General features: G+C 31.6%; 1 protein-coding gene across 12 annotated transcripts in view; it reads left to right on the top strand.

Moving 5' to 3' along the window:
• The window catches only part of MIPOL1 (mirror-image polydactyly 1), a 377,520-nt gene that overhangs the window by 93,754 nt on the left and 262,011 nt on the right, over positions 1–21,755 (top strand). For 8 of the 12 annotated variants that reach the window (XM_004465789.4, XM_012528017.3, XM_004465784.3 and 5 more), the window contains 3 exons: positions 18,186–18,414; positions 20,015–20,150; positions 21,428–21,533. In XM_004465789.4, coding sequence (XP_004465846.1) covers positions 18,257–18,414; positions 20,015–20,150; positions 21,428–21,533 — 400 coding nt within the window. In that variant the 5' untranslated portion in view covers positions 18,186–18,256. Of the gene's footprint in view, positions 1–8,345; positions 8,399–18,185; positions 18,415–20,014; positions 20,151–21,427; positions 21,534–21,755 lie in introns of those variants that run through there. The other 4 variants (XM_071213963.1, XM_071213959.1, XM_071213965.1 and 1 more) reach the window with 2 other exon arrangements.

Genomic DNA, 21,755 nt, shown 5'->3' with positions numbered 1-21,755 from the left:
AATAATATCTGAGTGAGGTAGAAGTTTATAATTCACAGTTAATAGTATTAACTTAAGGACTTTGTGGCACGTAATTCTGGTCCAATTATTTTACATCAGGTTTGTGATGAGGATGTATTGGTGTGGAGCTGGGAACTAATTTGTTTTAACTCTTTATTTATTTATTTAAATAAGTAAGAAACATTCCCCTTTCTTGAAAGCACTTAAAACATTTATATTAAATTTATATATTGAAATAAGAAAAAAGGGAGTAAATAATGATGCCTCTGTTGCTTATGCTCCCTATTCATAGATCACATTGCTGTGAAAGTCATACTGTCAAAATTAGAGGTAAAAGGATCTTTAAAGAGCCAAAGGAACCATTTTTAATAAGAGCCTAGAGGTTAGAGAGGAAATACTTTTCATAAATATAGACTAACCATTACTGGTGTTAAGGAAGGGACACACTAAAGCTCTAGAACACTTAGGAAAAGGAAGGTTTTTAAGGTTGAAGATAAATAGTTTGCAGAAGACACAGATTACTAACAGAGGTGGCCAAAAACATCATTAAGAAAATTTGCATTTTACAAGTATTTTTTAAATATGGGAAATAGGGATAAGGTATGAGGGAGTGGTAATGAAACATTTTTAAGAAATAAAACAGTTAAGGGCAAGTTCTTTTGAGTTTTGTGATATCTGATTTGTTGAAACAGTAAAATCTCACACGGTCATCCACTTGATAGCAAGGCTGAAGCATTTAGCTTAAAATACAAATGACTTCAAAGCTTTATCTTGCACTAATGTTCATGGTCTGCTCTGGTAAATAGTTTTTTAAATTTAATATTATTTTACTTATTTTTATGAAATTGAGCTAATTAAGTACTTGTATTTCCTCAAAATGCCTTTAAGAAGAAAATGCCAATAGGTAGATTAATGTATTTCCAATTTAAAATATAAGAGCCATAAATTTCAGTTATGAAAGTGAGTAAAAAGTATCTTGATGGTCCCAGATGTGAAAAATTAATAATTAGTCTGACTTGCTTCTTACAGAGCTCATTATAAGGAGTATTTAAGTGGCCATTCTTTTCCTAGCTTTACTGTAGAAACATTGCTGAAATATTTTAAGTCAAAGAGTCAATGAGATATATAATGTAACAGATAGAACCATTTCCATTTTTCTTTGTTTTTTTTTTTTTGCCTCTAATGACAATTTGGAAAATGTAAAATTAAGGTTGGTAGGTGGGATGAGTGAAGTCATCTCAAAGTGTCTGAATTTGTCATCTTCAAAATTTGTTTAGGTTTCTTTAAGAAATTAAAAGCTACTCTGAATAAATAAACTTTAACTTGATGAAAGCAAAATGTGAGTGAATAAATAAGTGAGAATTAGCAACATCTTGGAACCTCTTAAGAAGTTAATGCTAATTTGCCCTATTTCTGAAAACTTTCTTTTCAGGGTTCTTTTTTCCCCTGCTGTCTTAGGAAGAAAATGGAATGTCATAATTAAAGGTGTTTGTACTTATGTAAAGTTAACCTTAGAAAGATCATGAGTTGTGATATGATTGGTTGTTTAACTTTTTGTTGAACTTGCTTATTATTTACTTTCCTGTATTAGAGAAATAGCACAGGGCTTAGAAATCTCTTATGCGTAATTATTTGGAATAGCATGATAAATTTCTAAATATTTCTTATTAAATTTTGGTGTTTTTAAAAAATAAGTTAGCAGAAACATCTAATTATTATATAGTACACAAAAATTCAATGGAAATAGTTTACATATTTATGGATAAACATGTTTGCAATAAGTTTATATTCTTAGAAAAATGTAGGTAAAAATTAGATCCAGACCAGTTACGTTTAGAAAACTGTGAAATTTTTTAAAATTTAGAACCTTTAGGGGTCAGTGTTCCCTAAGAAAGGTTAAAAAGGTTATTGTGCCTATCAAAGTTAAATATTGTCCGCTATATTTTAAATATTTCTTACCAACTGAAGATAAGAAATGGCAGGAATCCTATATGTAGTTTGAAAATGCTTTAGACAAAAGCTTTTCAATTGTATGAGTTTCTTCAATATTTTTTTTCTTTGGTTTATTATTTCAGGAAATCATTATTTTTGATATAAATTTTATACACAGAGTAGTTAATTTATATATTATCTAAATTTAGATATGCATCACATTTTTTAAAGCAAATTTTCCTTTAAGCCTACAAGATGAACATGATTCTAAATCAGAAATATTGTATTCATCTGAAATGAGAAAAACTTTAGGAAAAACCACTTTTCTATGTTAATAGAACTCTTACCGTTTATTGGAAGCTAGCAAATATTTTTTTTTAAATCGTATCTTTAATTTAAGAGAAAGCAATATTGCTACTCTTTATTTTAGAATTAGATTAACAATTATTTTGTAGTCTTGATTCTTAAGTTTTTCTATAGGACAAAATAAATAGGATTAAAATCTAGTGAAAAGGAACTTGAAAGTGGTTGGTTTGTTTATTATTTAGTCTGAGTCCTGTTTATTTTTGCTTGTCGTTTTTGAACCTGTGTGCCACCATTAACCTCTTTTATTATTTGCTACTGCTGCTGTTTTGCATTGGTCTTTTTCTCTTGGACAAAGTACAAATTCTTTTTATGGTTACCTTTTGTCCATTATTGTGTAACAATTGTATCTAAAACTATTGCATTATTTGTAAGTGTTCTATAAGAATAGACATCTAGAGAAACAATATAGAAAAACATCTATGATGCTCTTAAATGTCTTTAATCATTATAACTAAAATATGATTGTAGAATTTCTTATGTTAATAAACTGTTTTATGTTTAGTGTGGAGAGGAAGGGGATGGCAAGTTCCTTAAAATGGATATCTGTTTTGGCTCAAGGAAGTTGGCAAAAAATTTCCTAGGTGTAATGATTATATACTCCTTGAAATTCAAGATATTGGAAATATCTAGATTAATAATCAGTCTGTGTTAAATTTCAATATCTTTAAAGTTGTATTTAACATTTGTCTTTCTAATAAGTATATTTTCCCTAAATAGGTAATTTAATGTTTTTTGAAGACTTACCACAGAAGGTAAATTATACTGAAAAACTAGTGAATTTTAATAGTTGCATTGAAGTGTTATAGTAGAAAGAACAGGGTTTTTAAAAAATATTTTTATTGTCTTTTTTTTTTAAAGATACATAGATCACACAAAATGTTACATTAAAAAATGTAAGAGGTTTCCATATACCCCAGTCCCCACAACCCCCACTCCTCCCACATGAACAACCCCTTTCATCAGTGTGGCACAATTGTTGCATTTGATGAATACATTTTGGAGCAGTGCTACACAGCATGGATTATAGTTTATATTGTAGTTTACACTCTCCCAGTCCATTCAGTGAGTTATAGCAGCATATACAATGTCTTGCATCTGTCCCTGCAGTATCATTCAGGACAACTTCAAGTCCTGAAAATGCCCCCATACCATACCTCTTCTTTCCCTCTCCCTGCCCTCAGCAACTCCCGTGGCCACAGTCTCCACATCAATGATACACTTTCTTCCATTGCTAGAGTCAAAATAATTCTATAGTAGAATACCAGTAAGTCCACTCTAATCCATATTTTATTCTTCCATCCTGAGCACCTTGGGATGGCAATGTGCAATCCACCTCTAAATCAAGAGGAGTTTTAGAATCCCGCATGGCTGATGGATGGAATTCCAACGAACAGGATTTTGAAGCTAGATAAACCTGTGTTCCAGTTCTTTAATATTTTATTTATTACCTACCTGGCCTTTGATGCAATGCTCTTAACTATTATGAACTTCATTTTCTTCTTTGAAAATAGGGAGATAATTTCTTTAGTGCTGTTGTAGATAATAGAGATGGTGTATGTAAAGGCCCTAATATGCCTCAAACAGGAAATTAGTTAATGAGTTTATTTCATATGTATTTTATATACTAGAGTAATTATTTTCACTGATATAGGTAGTGGTGGTGGTTTTAACAGATCCCTGCGAATAGGTTTTTATATTTTACGGAGCCTAAATAAATGATGGTGGTAGTTGTCATTGTTAGTCCATCCAGATAAAAAAGGTAAGTCTATAAAAAATTTTCAAAGTATTAAGAAGCATAATACTAGTACTTGAAAGTTACTAGTTTCATAAATGGTTCTTTTAAATATAATTTTCAGAATATCATAGAAATTTTATTTTTCAAAGTGGTATAGCTTATATGAAGTAGATTTGATAGAATGTATTACAAAATAAATGTTATTCAGTTAGAATAAAATCTAATTTTGTCTGTATTCACATTCCAGTTGTAATAAAAAATCTTCAGATGAATGGCATCACAAAATATATTATGTATCCTTTTTTGGGACAAGTTTGAATTTAAGAATGCATGTTTTATTTTCTAGATGAAATAGAGGAGTTAAAAAAGAACATAGCTGAGGTTGATTAAATTTATTGTTTAACTCCATAGGACCTAGTTAATAGAGAGTAGCTTCTCACATATGACCATCTTTATACTTGAGAGGGTAGTTTAGAATCAGTGGCAGCTGACCAACAAGGATTGATTGATTTCTAGAAGAAAGACTGAGGCTACTCTTCTAAGAATGACTGAGTTTATACTCCTTTGTAAAAAGAAAAAAACATTTCTGTTATTTTAAATGTTTACTTAAATAAATGGAATTCTGGGCTTCTTTTTTCTTTTTCTTTTTAAATATGAGTGATTCTGTTACTATTCTTGGCCTTAGAAGAAAAATGGAATGAAAAAAATATTTATTACAAGGGCAACTTAGTTTTCTAACTGGTTATAGTTTGTTTTAAACTCTGCTTTGATATTCATCATTTCTGATGTAAATAATTCACCTTACTATATTTACACCATAGTTTCTCGAGGGAAAAGTTTGTGAGATAATAAGAGCTATTTCTTTCTCTCTCTCTTTCTGTTTCTGTCTTTCAATAAATTTAGCACTGTAGGTCAGTTGAGGCTGGAATTCTTACTGTACCTTTGGTCCTCCTTTTTGTAGATATTATAATTACTAAGAAGAATTAGCATGTAAAACTGGCAAATTTCCTTTTTTAATAGATTCTCTCCAATTTCTCTGCTCTTGGTGGGATCCTCTATGTATACTATATGACTATTTCTTTTGTTTAAGGAAATACCAACTCTTCTCTTAATATGGAAGCTCTTTCAAACTTATTTGTGGCCTTGAAAATATGAAATGATATTTTGAAATTGAAAAAAAAACTACTTGGCAATTCCAAAAGTTTTTTGTTTTGTTTTAAATTCTCCAACCTTAAGTGCCTGAGTTCTTCAATAAAATTGCTCATTCACTTCTGGTTATGGCCTTTTCATGCCAGAACATTTCCTAGAATACATATGAATCTTAATTTAATGTTTTTGAATCTTTAACTTTCTAGAAATTAGAATTTCAGTTTATTACCTTTAAAATGACTGTGGCAATATTTATTCCTTTTAGTATAATTGTTATAAAGTTTTGTTGATTTTGGATATCTCAATATATATTGTTGTAGCCACTGGTATTTAGGGGTATTTACAGAGATGGTCCAAGTTGCTTGACTGTTTGTTTAGTGGTCTGGTGTGACTTCCTGGATTTATAAATACTTTTTTTTTTTTCATAAATGGCAAAATTATGTATTTTAATGTATGTTTACTCACAGTTCTTGTTCGTAAATTGCTCTATAATAGTTAAACAAAAAACTTGGGAGGGTCATCAAATACTCCATCTTTTTTAGAACTTTAGAATCAACCTATTATATAGGACATTATTATGCTTTGGGGAGAAGTTTCAGATACAGTTTATTTGTGTTTTCCCTTTTTCATGTGTTTTCCCCTTGGGAATATGAAAAGCAAACATAAAATAAACTAGTCTTCATAATTTTGAAATTGGTTGTGTAGATTACTTTATAGTCTGAATGATTCAATTAAAAATAGTATATAATCTGTAACTTTTGAGTAAAATTAATAATCCCTTGCCAAAAGGTAAAATTATGCTAGCAAGATGTAGGGTAAAATAAAAAAATAATTTAAAAAAATAATTTACTTTTCATTTCTATCTTTTTTATTCTCGTTTTCACCTATTGTAAACCTTTGGTGCTGTAAAATTATGATGCTACCAGGTAAGGAGTTAGAAATGATTGGTTCATATTGATAAAATATACTTGTTGCCTAGGAACTGAAGTTTTGCTAATTTTACATATATTTAAATTAAAATACAGTTTTCGCTGGCTCTACCTACAGTAATTTGATGTACTCCAAAATTAACTGGCATAGTATGTTTATTGATTTAAGCATTTTTCATACAGAAATACGAACAAAGTTAAGCCTAAAATATTCTTATTTCCTTCTTTAATTAACATCCTTTGTCCCACCCTGTTATCACAAATTTTAGATTAATAGGTTAGTATAGGTAAGGGCATTTATTATTAGTTTCCTTGAACCAACAGCATGTGTTAAAGGAAATATGATAGGAAAGACAGACTTGTATACAAATTTTAGGATTTGGAATATGGAGTATATACTGTTCTGTGCTTTTGCCACAGATTAATGTGAGTGTAAAGATTTTACCATTTGAAATAATTCTATTTAAAGCAGAATAGGTAGTTAAAAATGTTTATCAAGAAAACAAATGTTCCAAAATTTGGAGTCATTGGCAGCCTCCTAGTCAATTACTTTTAAGAGTTCAAAGTTTAAAAAAAAGAAAAAAACAATAATATTTACAGTTTAGGAAATGTTTGTTTCCTTTCAGAAAATTTCATTACCTATATTTTATAATTAACCATTACAGAGCTAATACCAGGGTAAGGCTTCATTAGCCCAGGTAAGATAAGCAAAGACGAAACAAAAATTTTCATTAAAAAAGCACTCCTTGATCCCCTGAGAATGCGCTAAGACTAGTGCCAGAGACTTCCTCTGCATTTTTAATGGCCCTTTCGCTTTCTATGATGTCCTAAATTGGACCTTTATTACTTTTTACTTTTTGAAAAATTTATGCCCCTCCTCCAGGTAATTTGAAATGAATCCATTGATAAACTCCAATAAAGTTTCAAAAATTCTTTACTCTTCTCAGGCTTTTTTGTCTCAATACTTTTGTTTGAAGTTTAAGATACTGACTGTAACAAGGGACTGGTGAGGCTAGAGTGTCACTGACTAACAAGGCACAGCAGATTAATGAAATGGGAGCCCCTACCTTTTCCTTTTTATGCTTTTGGGTCCCCCCCCCCCCCCCAGGAGGTAAATGGTGAATTTGAATAAAACACACATCATTTGCATAGAAAGTTATATAATGATGCCATATAGAGTAATATGATTTCCTAAAATCTTATTATTTAAAGTAACTTGAATTACAATGAGATAAACAGAATATTTACCCATCCCTTATGAGCTGCTGCTGATATGTAAATTTATTCTTCTACTTTGCACAAATATACTTTTGAGCTACTGCTTAAACACTTTTAGGTCCTTAGTCAAACAGTTTTAACGATGCTTCCAATATTATGAAAGTGTGACATTTGATGAATGTCTCATATAGTTTTGATATCTGGGCACATGACAGCAAAAAAATTGAACACTGGTTTGTCATGCAACACCTAGACAATTTATAATTTTACTGTTTATATCCATCTTGACATTTTTTATCTGCCAAAGGCAGGTTTCATTTGGAATCTTAATCTGAGATTTATTTGGTGGATCTGGAAATCATAGCTAGGGTTCCCACAGGAAATGGTCCATCTACCAACAGATTAAATGGCAGTCCTGCAGTTGTTAGGGGAGCTCTGCATTTAACACACATGCATACTCATTCAGTCAGCACTGTGGAGAAAAATTAAAGTAGTAACCCAGGTTTAGGAACAATGTAGCTAAAAAGTCCCATATTTGCTGAATGACAAAGGGTTATATAGCAGCATTTCATTTTATTATTCGTGCTTGAATTTCTTGTTTGCTTTGTTGAGTCTGCTGACGAATACTAATAAATGCCTGCAACAATCCAGACGAGAGATGCCTGGCAACAAAGCTATGCTGTGGACCTCCCTGATCTTCTCCAGTTCACAACCTGACCTTTTGAAAAATTGGCTGGGCTAAGCTGTAGAATTTGGGTGTAATGGTTATTGTTAACTCCAGCTTTAGGATTTATTAATTTGTGTGATCAAGACTTACCTATACTTCAAAGTTTCAAAAGACCAAACACAATCATCCATCCATTAGAACTAACATTGTGTTTCAGTGATTCCCACTTAGTATCTGACTGGTGATTCCTCTGTTTTGATGTTTTCAGAGTGTAAGGATTGTAAAAATGCTCTTATATAAAATAAGAGGCACATATAAATCAAATCTATTTTTTCCCTTTATAGTTATTATTGAGAAAGTCCTATCCAGCAATGATTTATGGACTTAATGAATTCACAATTGGTATGTGTTTATAGTTAAATAATATAGTTATTAAACCTATTTTGCTCGCAGTTATAGAAAGTTAAGACTTATCCCATTCATTCATGTTTTCAATTGCCTTATAGAAATTATTTCTATGATGAGAATATTTCAGAAAGGCCAAAAGAGTTAAAAGTAACTAAATTATATATCATTGGGAGAAAAAAGAATAAAAATTGTGTGTGATAGTTAATTAAGATTTAAGACAGTTTTCAGAGCCATTTTAGCCTAATTAATATTCGTGATGTTTTAAATAGGGCAATGTAAGTTTTAAACAACCTTTGTTTAGTGTTATATGTTAATTAGGTAGCCCTAAGCTTTAGGCCTTCATATGGTAAGGATGTCGAAAAGCTTAAACAGTATAGAACTTCACAAATGCTTATATACTTTGAATACTATTTACACAGAAATCTAAACTTTTTCCAAATAGAATGAATATTGATATGTTCATGATTATGTAAGACTTGAAACAAAAACTTTTAAAAATTTGGTGTAATACCACCATTTAAAATAGCTTTATAATAGAAAACAAAATGTCAATAAAGTAATTTCCATGAAAAGCCAAGGAACAATTAGGAACATGGTATTCTAGGGCATTGAATTGTTATAATCAAAGATAAAATAACCTTATTACTTCTTTTTGACATGTGTGTTTATCTAGATATACAACCATGTAAAGGAGTATAAGGGGTGCAGTTTATTTTGGATGTATAATTCTAATGCCCAAATTATGTGATATTGACAGGTTTCATAGTTTTCTGTTCAGTGGCAGATTTATCGACTTTATAAAGCTTTATTTCAAAATCTTATAGCTACATATCACATCTATCTTTCATATGTTTTTTGACTCCCCCTTTATGTTTATAAATATAATGCATCTTACTAGAACTGCATCAGAATCTATGAATCCATATCTGCTTTCCTTTATAGTAGCCACATGAGGCTGTTACGCACTTGAAATGTGGCTAGTGCAAATTGAGATATACCATAAGTATAGTACAAAAAAAGAATGTAAAATTTATCAGTAATAATTTTTATATTGATTGCATGTTGAAATGATAATTTTTTAAATAAATATATGAACATTAATTAAACTCTTTTTTAATTACTGGTTTTCTGGGGGGTCTTTTTTTTTATTTTTAGAGGTACCGGAAATTTAATCCAGGACCTTGTACATGGGAAGCAGGTGCTCAACCACTGAGCTACATCCACTCTCCTCTAGTTACTTTTTAATGTGGCTCCTAGAAGTTTTAAAATTATATTAGGGGCTTGCATCTGTATTTCTTCCCATTGATTAATTTCATTTCAGTAAATAGAAGGTCTAATATAGCCACAGGTTTTTGTGTGTTTTTTTTAAAATGTGGTTTAGAAGATAAGTTTGCATAGCTTACAGTCTGAAAAGGGAGCAACTATGGGGTGATAAGATGAAACTGTATATACCACATCTATGTAATTCTGTTTCTACAATTCGTCCAACTGTGACACATTCATGTTAACTTGGTTATGAGATTGAAAAATAGGCAAAGGTAAATTATTCTCTTGCAATTTCGTTTTTGCTTTATGTGGAGACAAAAGTACATGTGGAAGATGTTTTTCAAGTTGAGATGAAGTATGCAGACCAATGAAAGTGAATGTTGTAGTTTTTTTTTCTCTTAATGGCTGTTCAAACTGAAAAACAATTAAATCCTTGAGAGAGTTAGTACACAGTAGCTAAGTATCAAGTCTGCTTTTTTTAAGGCAAGGCTCCAAAGTTACCTAATTTCCTGTGACCCCTAAATTTATTCTCTGAAGGATAAGTGCCTATGATCTACTTGCTGTGATCCTTACTAATATCAAATGCCATTTTATTTTTCAATCCCATGTCTTCTAATATTTTAATAAAAAATGTTAATTTTTTCTGAAGATTTTTCTGCATAGTTGATAACTTTTTCTTGAAGAAAAAATTTAATGACTGCATAATAGCTTGGTAGATTTGGGTAGCTGTACTGATTTTAGCTGCACAACTCTGTGATGGCCATAGATCATCAAATAAATTTGTCTAGGAAACTGAGACATTTTAAATTTTGAAAGCTAGGATAATACCTCTGATAATAGATGTCCTTGATTTTATTCTTAATACTTGAGAGAAATTAAAGATATACCTTTAAATTGAGATAAATTAATGATATGTTTGAATTGAAAGTTTGAATGTGATCTCAAGATGATGATACTTGTGATCTCAACGAAAGGAAGGAGAAATTAAACAGGGAAACAAGATTTAAGCCAATCAGATTTTAACAGATAATAATACCTAATATTTATTGAGTGTGCTTTTTGTGCTAACATTTTTTAAGAGATTTATGTTAATTTAAATATTTTAATCCTCATTACTACCTTTTGAGGCAGGTACTATTACATACATTTTACATGTAGGGAAATTGATAAGAGATGTTAAATAATTTGCAAAAGGTCTTTTAGCTAAGTGGTAGAACCACAATTGAGACCCTGCAGTCTGGCTTCAGAAGCCATCCATGCACTTTGGTTTTGTCTGGAAGGTCTAAAACACATCAGTGTTTTCTTTGGACATTCTTAACTTTTCTCTTGTATATACTAATATTAGGTCATTTGGCAGAAGTTTCTGATGTGTTTTTCTTTTATCTATGGTAGAATACAAAAACACGATGAAATTCATCTATGTGGAAAACTAACCTTCTTCCCTACAAAAAGGAAATAAGTAGTAGGAAATAAATAACATTTATACACACATACACCCACAGAGAGAGAGAGAAAGAGAGGGAGAACCTACATTTAACTTAAGGTATTGGTAGAAGTCATTCAGAGTCACGAGTTGCTTTTGTTCATACTTGAACTAATGTTCATAAAAATCCTTAACCATTGAAAAAAGAGATCTTTTGTTTAAAATGTGGGACTATTCTAATAATTCTATCACATCAGATTTATACTCTTAATAGCAAAAAGCATGTTTTATCATTTTGATAATTTATATATATGATGGTGTTAGACATTATAGAAAAGAAAGAAGTAGTAAAAACAAGGCTTTTGCTCTTTGTGGTTTTATAAAATCATATGTAAAGCTATAAAAGATGAAAAATTTTAAGAAGTGGTGGCCAGTCATGTTATCAGGAGTGGGAAATACTGACAAATTGCTTCCATTATAATTCACTTTAGCTATAAATACTCTGAAGTAGCCCCTGCATCTTTAGAGATGAGAGATCCATTTATGTGAATGTACTTGCCTACAGTACTTCTATCCCCCTTTCTTTTTTCTATCCCTGACCTCTTAGGTAGCTGGGATGTTGCTATTCTGAGTAACCCTGGTAGGATCCCGAGAGACAATTCTAGCTCAACCACTCTGAAGAAACAGCTCTGTCAACAGTATTGACCCCCCAGGGGAGCATCAAATCCGTTTACACAGATACCAGTTGTCACAAACTATTTACAAAGCCTGGCAGGACAGAATTTCTCAGCTTCTAAGAATCCCTATTTTATTCTAGCCATCTCCTCACTTCTGTATAGTAGTTGCAAAAGGAAATAACAATTGTTTTGGGCCAAGAGTCAGATATCTTTGGTAGCATCAATTTAACTCAGTATATTATTATACATTAATATATAATTGTCTGGAGAATTGAATTCAAAGAGAATCCCAAAGCTTTCTTTCCTGGAATAGTACATAGTATCTTAAAACTGCTAACTTTGTAGACTATAGAACTGAGGGTGTAATAGCAGCATATTGGCATCGAGATAGTTGGCAATACTGATAGCTCCAGAAGTAAAGAGAATTCGTTAGATCAAGTAAATGGTCCATTGAAAACAACATGAAGGTCACAGAGAGATACAAGGTCTTCACAACATATAATGCAGCTAGTCTAGGCACATGTATTTAGTATTAAGATTCAAAAAAAGATAATTTTATTAAGTCCACCTTGTTTGCCAAATGAATAAACTATCTCTTAAGTAATAGTGGTTGGTAGCATTTTAGAGGAATACCTAGTTGTAGTCTTCTATAATGCCACTTTCAGATGGTTGCAGGATAAATGTATATGGCAATGATAGCATTAGATAGTAATAGCAAATTTGGGAAATCATTTTTTTAACTTGAAGTGGTTAAATTTTTATGTCCAAATTAAAATGTTGACTGAAGAGCAAATGAAGTAAATTAAGGGCTTGGTGATTGTCATCAAAAAATTTCCTGTTGCTTAACTTTGTGAAAAAAAAAGACTTTATAGACTTAGGAATTTTATTTATTTATTTATTTTTAAAGATTTATTTTATTTATCCCCCCCTTGCCACTTGCTTACTGTCTGCTCTCTGTGTCCATTCACTCACATTCTTCTGTGTCTGCTTGTCTCGCTTTGATGCATCACCTTTCTGCACCAGCTCTCCGCAGGCACTGGCTGTCAGCTCTCTGGGGTCACGGGCCAGCTTGCCTTCACAAGGAGGCCCTGGGAATCGAACCCTGGGCCTCCCATATGGTAGACGGGAGCCCAATCGATCGAGCCACAGCCACTTTCCAACTTAAAAATTTTAAAGAAGAGACTGATAATTTATTTTCAAGTCCACATGGAGAAATGAATTTAAATAGTATTGAGAGAATTTGGTTTGTCATTTGCTAGAACACTTACCAATGATGTTGAAGTCATCTGAAGCAGATTACTAACAAAGGTTATTGAGTTTCTATTTCAAATCACATGACCGAGAGAAAGAGAGAGAGAGAGGCAGGCATCAATAGAATTTTTTTTTTTTGAGGTGCCAGGGATTGAACTCAGGACCTCTTATGTGGAAAACCTGCACTCAACCATGGACCCACATCAGCTCCCTTGAGTTGGTTTTTTCATTTGTTTGCTTGTTGTTTATTGTTTGTTTGTTTTTAGGAAGCATGAGGTGAACCTGAAACCTTCCATGTGGGAAGCAGGCACTCAACCATTTCAGCCACATCCACTCCCCAGTAGAATGGTTTTAATCTTTCATCTACATAGAGTTAAGAATTTCAATAAATAATTAATGTCTTTCTGTTTAACATTTATCTAATTTTTTGTTTTTAATTGACCAGTTTCCTAAACAGACCTATAACTTCACTTATTGAACATTTTATTGACTTATATGTTTATATTTCTATGTGCAATTCTATTTCAAGTGATGGGACAATACAAACAGCTCAAGTAAAGCTTTTGTACCTTCATCCCATTATCACTTCATAAAGATCCTTCTCCTGGGCTGCAGAGTTAGATAGATGAACTAGCTGGGTTAGGGAGGTGGGGGGGGGAGGCATGTGTGTAGGTGGGTAGATGGGTACATATAGAGAGAATGAATAATAAAGAATGATAAAATGTTAGCATTTAGGGAATCTGGGTGAAGGATATGCAGGAATTCTTTGTACTATTTTTTTAAACAGTTTTTGTAATACTGAAATTATTTCAAAAGCTAAAAATAATCACTCAATTATGTACTGTCGGTTCTTGTCAGCTTCCTCATCTCTTGTCTTTGTCTTCATTAGTCATTAATGTCTTTTGCATTTGGCTCTCATTTCTCCTCTCCATTTACTGCCATTTTTCTGAATGACATCAGTATCTTCAAGGATAAGTCTTTCAACACCCTAATTCCTTGATTTTCCTCTTTCACCATCAATCTATTCATTATCGTCATTCACCACCAATCTATTTCTCCTTCACCATCAATCTATTTCATCAACCCATTCCTAGATGACCACATCTTGGACTTTGACTTTACCTATTGCTCGTTTTAGAAATTTTCTTTCCCTGACTCTTAATATCTTGCCCTTTGAATGCAGGAAATATCTCTGTTCTTCCTAAATCTTTTCCTTCTCCTCTGTACTTCTTCCTATTCTTCTTCTCTTCTTATTCTTAAACAGTTTGTCAGCATTTTCTTTTCATCGCCTAACTAGAACCATTTGGCAGTTCATTACTTTGCGTATTCCTGGTTGTCCTTCTTTTGGAAATAGATGCCTTTGTGTGGTCTTTCCAGAGTGTTTCAGTAGACTGTCGGTATGCCTAGCAGATTAAGTATTTGGTCTCTGTAGCCATAGTATAGTCATAACTACATTGATTTCAAATCAGACTCATATGCCTTTCACTCTGTACTACAAAGTCCTTGAAGGGTAAGTCTGAGTCATCTTTGTTTTCTCACTATCTATCAGAAGCTACATCATACTCTAGATTCTCCATGAATGATTATTACAATAATAAATTACTTATTTAGAGGGGTCAGACTTCTTACAAATGACTGAATTCTGAAATAGGTAAATGCAGTATGGCAGAGTAGAAAGCACATTGAGAGCATTCAGAGAATTTAAGCAATAATTTGCTGAAATCATATTTGCCAAAATAGTTTAATTCCAAAAAAAAGTTAGCATTTGCCCTTTTGGTCCAAAAAAAGGCAAGCAGGTGGGAAAGTTTTATGTATCTGCCTTGTTTAAAATAAAATTAATTCCCAGTAGAAGAATGTGGATAGTCTGATTTGCAGAGCAGACTCCAAATGTCTTATGAACAGTTTTTAATTAGGAATCTAGATGCTCTTACTGCAGAACAAACTTAGAATACCCAGAAATAATCAGAACCAAATCACACAGAGTATAAGGCCCTCGAAAATATTAAACATGATGGATTTAGAAGTGTGTCAGAATGCGATGGGTTTATTTTAATAATACGTCACAGGCTTATAATTACTGAGATCCAGAAGGGATCCGCAAAGAGTCCTCTTAGCTGGGAATCTCCTACATCTGCTCTAAGATTTTGGAGACGATAGCACAGTCATAGGTGAAATGGCAGTGATTATCAAAAGTTTAAGAGATAACAAAAGGACCTGAGCTTAAATCTGAAATAAGAAAGAGAGCTATAAAACCAGTAAACAAATAGCAAGTGTAGCTATTAGGGATGGGGTTAAGTAAACACTAGAGGTTAGGAATAAAAAGTTGAAAGGAGAAAGATGCTGAACTAGATGCAAAAATACAGAGCTAATGACAAGGAACAAGTGGTAGATAACGTCAAATATGGTTTCAGAAGCAGGTCACAGAGTCAAGACTTCAGAGTCTGAAGCAGTTGGTGTATTGTAATGGGAGTTGGGGGCCTTTTTAGCTGGCAGTGCTCTGTGCCTCATCCTTTACACTTTTGCAGAATCTCTGCACCTCATACACTAAAGAATAACGTGAGCCCTAATGGTTAATTTTCAATATGTTTATTGAGACAATTTTTGCTCTTTTTGGTATTGCTGTCAGTAACTGTAATTTCTTGCATTCAAATTACTTATAAAGTTACATTTTAACGTTAGAAAATCATAGAAATAGACATAGAAGTATTCCTTAGTGTCAATTTATAAAATACCCTTACTCAAATTATGGACGTCCTATTCTGTTGATACCTATCCTAGAAAAATAGGATGGTGAACATCTTAAGCAAACCAAGTGAGTTTTGAAATGTCAAAAACCAAAATAATCTTAAGATATAAAATTTCTGTCCCAATAATTGTTAAAGTTTAAGTCAAAACAAAATATAATGTTGAAAGTTAATCCATAGCACATCGTGTGCAATTATGACAGCACGTTTTCTCTTCCAACTCCCTCCAAGTGAAATCAAGAGTTATTTACGAAAACAAATGTTTCTGATTTAACTTACAGCCATGACCATTAAAAATAATATCTAGTACTTGGTGTTCATAACTATCTAGTTTCATCATATATACAACCAGAGAATTTCTCATTAAAGAATGAGTATGAGAGGTACCTTATTTAGAAGTACCCCTCCGTTTTCTTTTATTCTAAAACAATTTCTTTATTCTGCCACAAGATTTCAAGTTTAGTAGGTTGGAAAAGGCATCACCAACAAGAAAGTGAAGGTCATCTACTTTTTAAAGTTTAAGAATTATTTGCTATTAATAATAAACTAGTTAAAATCAGTATTTACACCAGTTGATGATTTACCAATGTAAGAGTTTGTATGTGTGAGAGAGAGACATAGAGACAGAGGTTTTTCTCCTCAAAACTTCACTATAGCATTAAATATGCACTATTCCTTTGAAATAATATTTGCTGATTATAGTTTAAAATAGTTTTTATGAAATAGCCAGGATTTTGAAATAGATTTTGTAATGTGCAATATATGTCTGAAAAATGGTGTATAGAAATAATAATTCTTAAAATGTATCATTATAATATGATAGTGGTGATTACAAAAATAATAGCTAACAGGATATATTGATGTGCCAAATACTTTGAGTACTTTAACTCAGTCCTCACAATTCAGTGAAGTAAGTGCTGTTATACTGCCATTTGCAAATAAACTGTGGCACAGATCGGTTAAGTAACTTGCCCAAAGTTATGCAGCTTGGCAAAGCTAGAATTCAGATCTAGGTTCTCTGTACCAGAGGCTTGTGCATTTTTTTTTAAGTCAACTTCAAAAATTAAAATATCAGTCAAAAGACAGCATAACAAATTATGGAAATATTACTTTAAAAAAATTTGTAAAGGCACATTTATCCAATTTAATTCTAAAAACAAACTCAGTTATTTCTCCAGTGTTCAGAAAGATACCTAAATGAGCACACATTGGCTAAATGACATAACCAAAGTCTCCTTGTTAATGAAATAAATTCATATCTCATAAAACTAAACTCATATTCTTTTTTTGACCTTTAGTAGTAACTTCTTTGCCATTGCTTACAAAGCTATACAATATTACTGTTAACTATAGTCTGTAAATTACATTAGTTGTATTTTCCCATTTATCACCATTTCTTAACACCTTGTAATAGAGGAACATTTTTAAAATATTTTATTCTCATACATTGTCTTTCAGTCCCATACATTTTGTTATTTTCCTTTTCATGCTTTCATATTCTTCTTTGTGCTCACCAGTGCCTTCTCCACCCCCCTGCACCCATGGCTCCCTTGTCTGATTGCTTGTTATTTGTTTGTTCGTTCTTTCTTTTTTTTTTGCTCATTGTCTACTCATTGCTTTTTTCTTGCTGTTTTTTTGCTCCATGTCTGATCATTGTTTGTCTTTTTTAGGAGGCACCGGAAATCAAACCCAGGACCTCCTATATGGGAGGAGTGTACTCTACTGCTTGAGCCACATGTGCTTCGCCAGAGAAACATTTTTGATTCTTGTATTTATATCATTAACCACAACCTTTATCTACCACCAAAATCACTATGTTATACAGTTCCTAGGATATCCTCTGCTTGTCTTTCAGTTAACTGATAGGAACTAAATATTATGAGTAAACTTACAGAGTTAAATTATAGAGTATAGGTTAGTAAGAGACAGAATGAGAAACTGATATTCATGCATATTTTTAACTTACTTTTTCTGAGAAATCTAGAAAAGTAATCTAGAAAAAATACCTTTAAGCCATTGGTTCCCAACCTTTGTTATACTCTGGGGAGTTTCAAAATCATGACTGGGTTCTACTCTGAGAGATACTTATTTAATTAGTATAAGATATGATCTGTACCATAGAATTTTTGAAACTTTTAGGTTATTCTAACAAGCAGCTATTGTTGTCAATCACTGTCCTAAAGTCAATAGACTTTTAGGAATTGGAATAGGAGTTGGAATCTGGAATTGGAAATACTAATGGCAAAATCTGCAACATTGCATGCTTATCTGATTACAATAGGAATGAAGTTATTAAAGTATGTGTTTAACGCTATGAAAACATTTACTTTCACAAAAATATTCCTGTGATTAAATAATTTAATATGCAGCTATGGTATTTCAAATACCACTTTTTTTTTTTTTAATATATATATATACAGATACAGCCCATAGTTATCTCGAACCAGAAACTGAGGGGAAAAAAAGTACACAACCAGATGAGCTACTGAGTATGAATTCTGCAGGAAGCATGCATCAGATATTCAGTCAAATAGTTAATGAAGTCACATATGAGGACACAGAACTACCGGGGCAGAGGTCAAAGAATTTTGAGGTCATCAGTTCCTGTGCAAGTGAAGAGACAGATTATTGCAGTACTGAAAAGTCCAAGTAAGTGCTAGCAGTCTAAGACTTAGAAAGTAAAATCAGGAGAACTTTCTCTTCCTTCTTTTTTTTTTTTTCTTTCTTTCTTTTTCTGTGGACTAAATTTGACATATCATTTACTTAACATTTGAGGAATCTGCCAAGGTTTTCTCTGGTTTCCATTGCATTGTTGTAATGAGTCTAGATAACTGAATGAAAAAGTAAAGATGAGTTTGAAGGGCAAAAGTTTTATTTGTTTCTTGTTGAATATTTTTTTATTTGATCTTTCATTCTGAATTTGGAAATTATTGTTAAACTGATAGAAATGTGGTATGATTCATTAGAGTTTAAAAACTGGCAGCCCCTAGAAAAATTAAGCCCAAAGATGTGTTTTGGTTAGTATAATATTTCTTTTAAATGATTTCAAATACTTTTAGAAGATCCTTATATTCTCCCATTTGTCTTCCAGCTATTCTGCATTCTGCAGCTTTTACCCCCATTCACATTTCCCCATGAAGGGATTTGAATTCATGACACCTGTAACGTTTACCTATGGAATTAAAGTGCTTTGGTTATTTGTCATGTGCAGTGAAAATATTATTACACTTTTCCAATGAACAATTAATATAATTATATTTTCAGCCCAGCCACAAGTCATATTTTATAGGATACTTAACTGAGTTTTATAGGACTACAGCTATTTCTGTTTACTTAAAAATTATTCAGTTATTTATTCATCTGGTTTTAATTAGTTTAATATAAAAATGTTGAAGTGGATAAATTAATATGTTCCCATCTCTTAGCAATTAGAATCAGTGATGTTGCTCTTAGTGTTGCATTTGTAAGGGAGTGGATAAATGAAGAAGGGATAAACATTTCATAAGCAGATGAGAAAAATAAATAGGAGAGATGGGGCTAAAGCCAGGTTATAAGAGATCTAGTGTAATTGCAACAGAAGACATACATGATAGGTATAGCTGCACTGACTCTTCCAGGCATCACTGCTTAATTTATTCTTGGTGACTCTGAGATTTACCTGTTCTTACAAATTTAATATAATGCCTTCACAAAACAACCCATGTCTTCTCCCTTTCCTTCCCTTATAGTACCCACTAACAAGTTAATACTGTTCTTAACTATTTTACAAAATGTTAAAAAATATTTTCGTTTTAATTTACTATTGAATGTTACAGAAATAGGTTTTGGTTTTTCTTATGTCTTGAATTTAACAATGAAAATATATTGTCAACTGACTTTATAAAAAAGTCTGATTTTTGTTCCAAGTTTCAGAAAAGTAAGAAATATATCTAGAATCCTGACTAGATACAGAAATTGAATTAATATCCACAACCCCTGAAACCTGAATTATTTGTTTAGTATACTTGTTTATAAATGGCACATGTTTTCCACAAATTTAGCTCTCAGTTGATTAACATATTTCTATGAAATTGATATATTTTTTCTTTTTTCATATTATTTGCTTTCAGTACATAAGAGAAATTTAAAATTGGATGATTATATTATTATTAAAAATAAATTTGTCTCCTCTATTTGTAGGGTAGAATTTTTATAGCCTGTATAGTAGAAATTGTATGTACATATTACTTAATAGTTTTCTTTATTACAGCATTATGGAACATAGAAATAATGATTTGCATTATGAATTCTTGACTCCTTGTCAAGTTACTTCAGACTTAAATAAAGAGACAACAATTGCATTTCTTCTAAAAGAATTGGACATTCTCAGAACAACCAATAAAAAGGTACTAAATAGAAAGTCTGATGATTAAACTGTATGGTTTTTGCTTTCAACCTACTAAGTGTGCTTTGGTGCCCATCATAATCCAATTATATTGTATATGCTAATAAATTTAACAGTAACTTTATGTCATTGCCCGTTGCTCCATTGGGGTATGGTTGAGTTGAAGGACTGACTATAGAAAATAATTTTTTATTTTTTTGCTTTCCTGCCTTGCTGGTTTGCAGTACTACTTCCTTCTTCATAAATCTCTGGTACCTTGGAAAAAAAAAAAAGTTCATACAAGTTTTTTTGTAGTTCCTTCAGAATTATGGAGAATGAGAATTATGTATTAGTTTCATGTTACTTTATTAACTTTTAAAAATTAATATCTGTGCCCTGTTTTTCATTTCAATTATATATATAATTAAAGTAGCAGGACTTGACAGTATTGCTCTTTACCTTACATTCTCTTATACCATTGCATTTTGCCCTATCCAATGTCATGTTTTATCTTCTTCTCTGACTTTTTTCTGTTTATAGTCCTTTGAGCATAACTACCTTTAATGCTCATATTTGGTGTCTTTTTTTTTTTTTTTAACCTCTACATACTCTGTGATTTCAGTATTCTAGTTGCTTGACCTAATCAACCTGAAGCATGATGTTAGGAATATTGATCTTTCTGAAGGAAACCACAAAATGACAAAAGCATAGGTAGAAGTTAAAAAAAGGACATTTGGAGGTGTTCTGTATGAGAGTGTGAGATACTTTACTTTCATTTAGCATTTTTTTATTACATGCTTATTATGAGCTAGGTGCCAGTGCTAATTTAAATGGAATATGATAGGACAGCCTTCTCTTAAAGGGAGATTTGTGTCAGATATTAAGATTATTATCTTAATTAACTTTGTTTCAAAATATTAAATTACTAAATGAAACTGTAAAGCTGTGTTTATGATTTTATTAGTGTAGTCCCTTCAAAATCTTTTGCTTTAAGACAAAAGAACAGATAAGATTACTTTCTGAAGTAATTTTTGATAATGTTCCTCTTAATTCCAGTTGCCTGTATTTATAAACTAATGTATAAATTAAATCTATATTAAAATATTTTCAAAATTACTATATTAGTATATGTAATTTTTATAAAATATCTTAAAACCTTTAAATATTTTTATTATGTTTTTAAGTCCTGAAATGTAATATTATGTAAGGGTTTAGAAAAAACAAAGCTTTAATTTGAGTTTCATTATACTTGTTCAGGAAATTTTTCAGAAAAAAATGTTTCCTTTCAATATGTTTCAGCTTCAACAAAAATTGACTGAAGAAGATAAAGAACAGAGAAAACTAAAGCTTAAGCTGGAACTCCAAGAGAAAGCAACAGAAGCTAAAATTGCTGAAAAGACAGCAGGTATAGTAGATGGCCTTAAGATTCATATACAAGGTTCATATAATAATATGATGACTTGGTGAGTACTAACATATTTGCTAAAGGAGGGGAAGATCTGTCTCTCTCTTTTTTTTTTGGCTTCTTAGAAAATAGGTGGCTTTAACATCCTGGTACTGGTATTAGTGAGAGCTTTACCTGTATTCATACTGATTTGGGCATTAAATGCATTGTTAACACCATGTC

This window comes from Dasypus novemcinctus, chromosome 3 (assembly GCF_030445035.2).
Source record: "Dasypus novemcinctus isolate mDasNov1 chromosome 3, mDasNov1.1.hap2, whole genome shotgun sequence".
Taxonomy (NCBI): Eukaryota; Metazoa; Chordata; class Mammalia; order Cingulata; family Dasypodidae; genus Dasypus; species Dasypus novemcinctus.
Note: the sequence above shows the minus strand (reverse complement) of the source record. Positions and strands in the feature narration are given on the sequence as shown.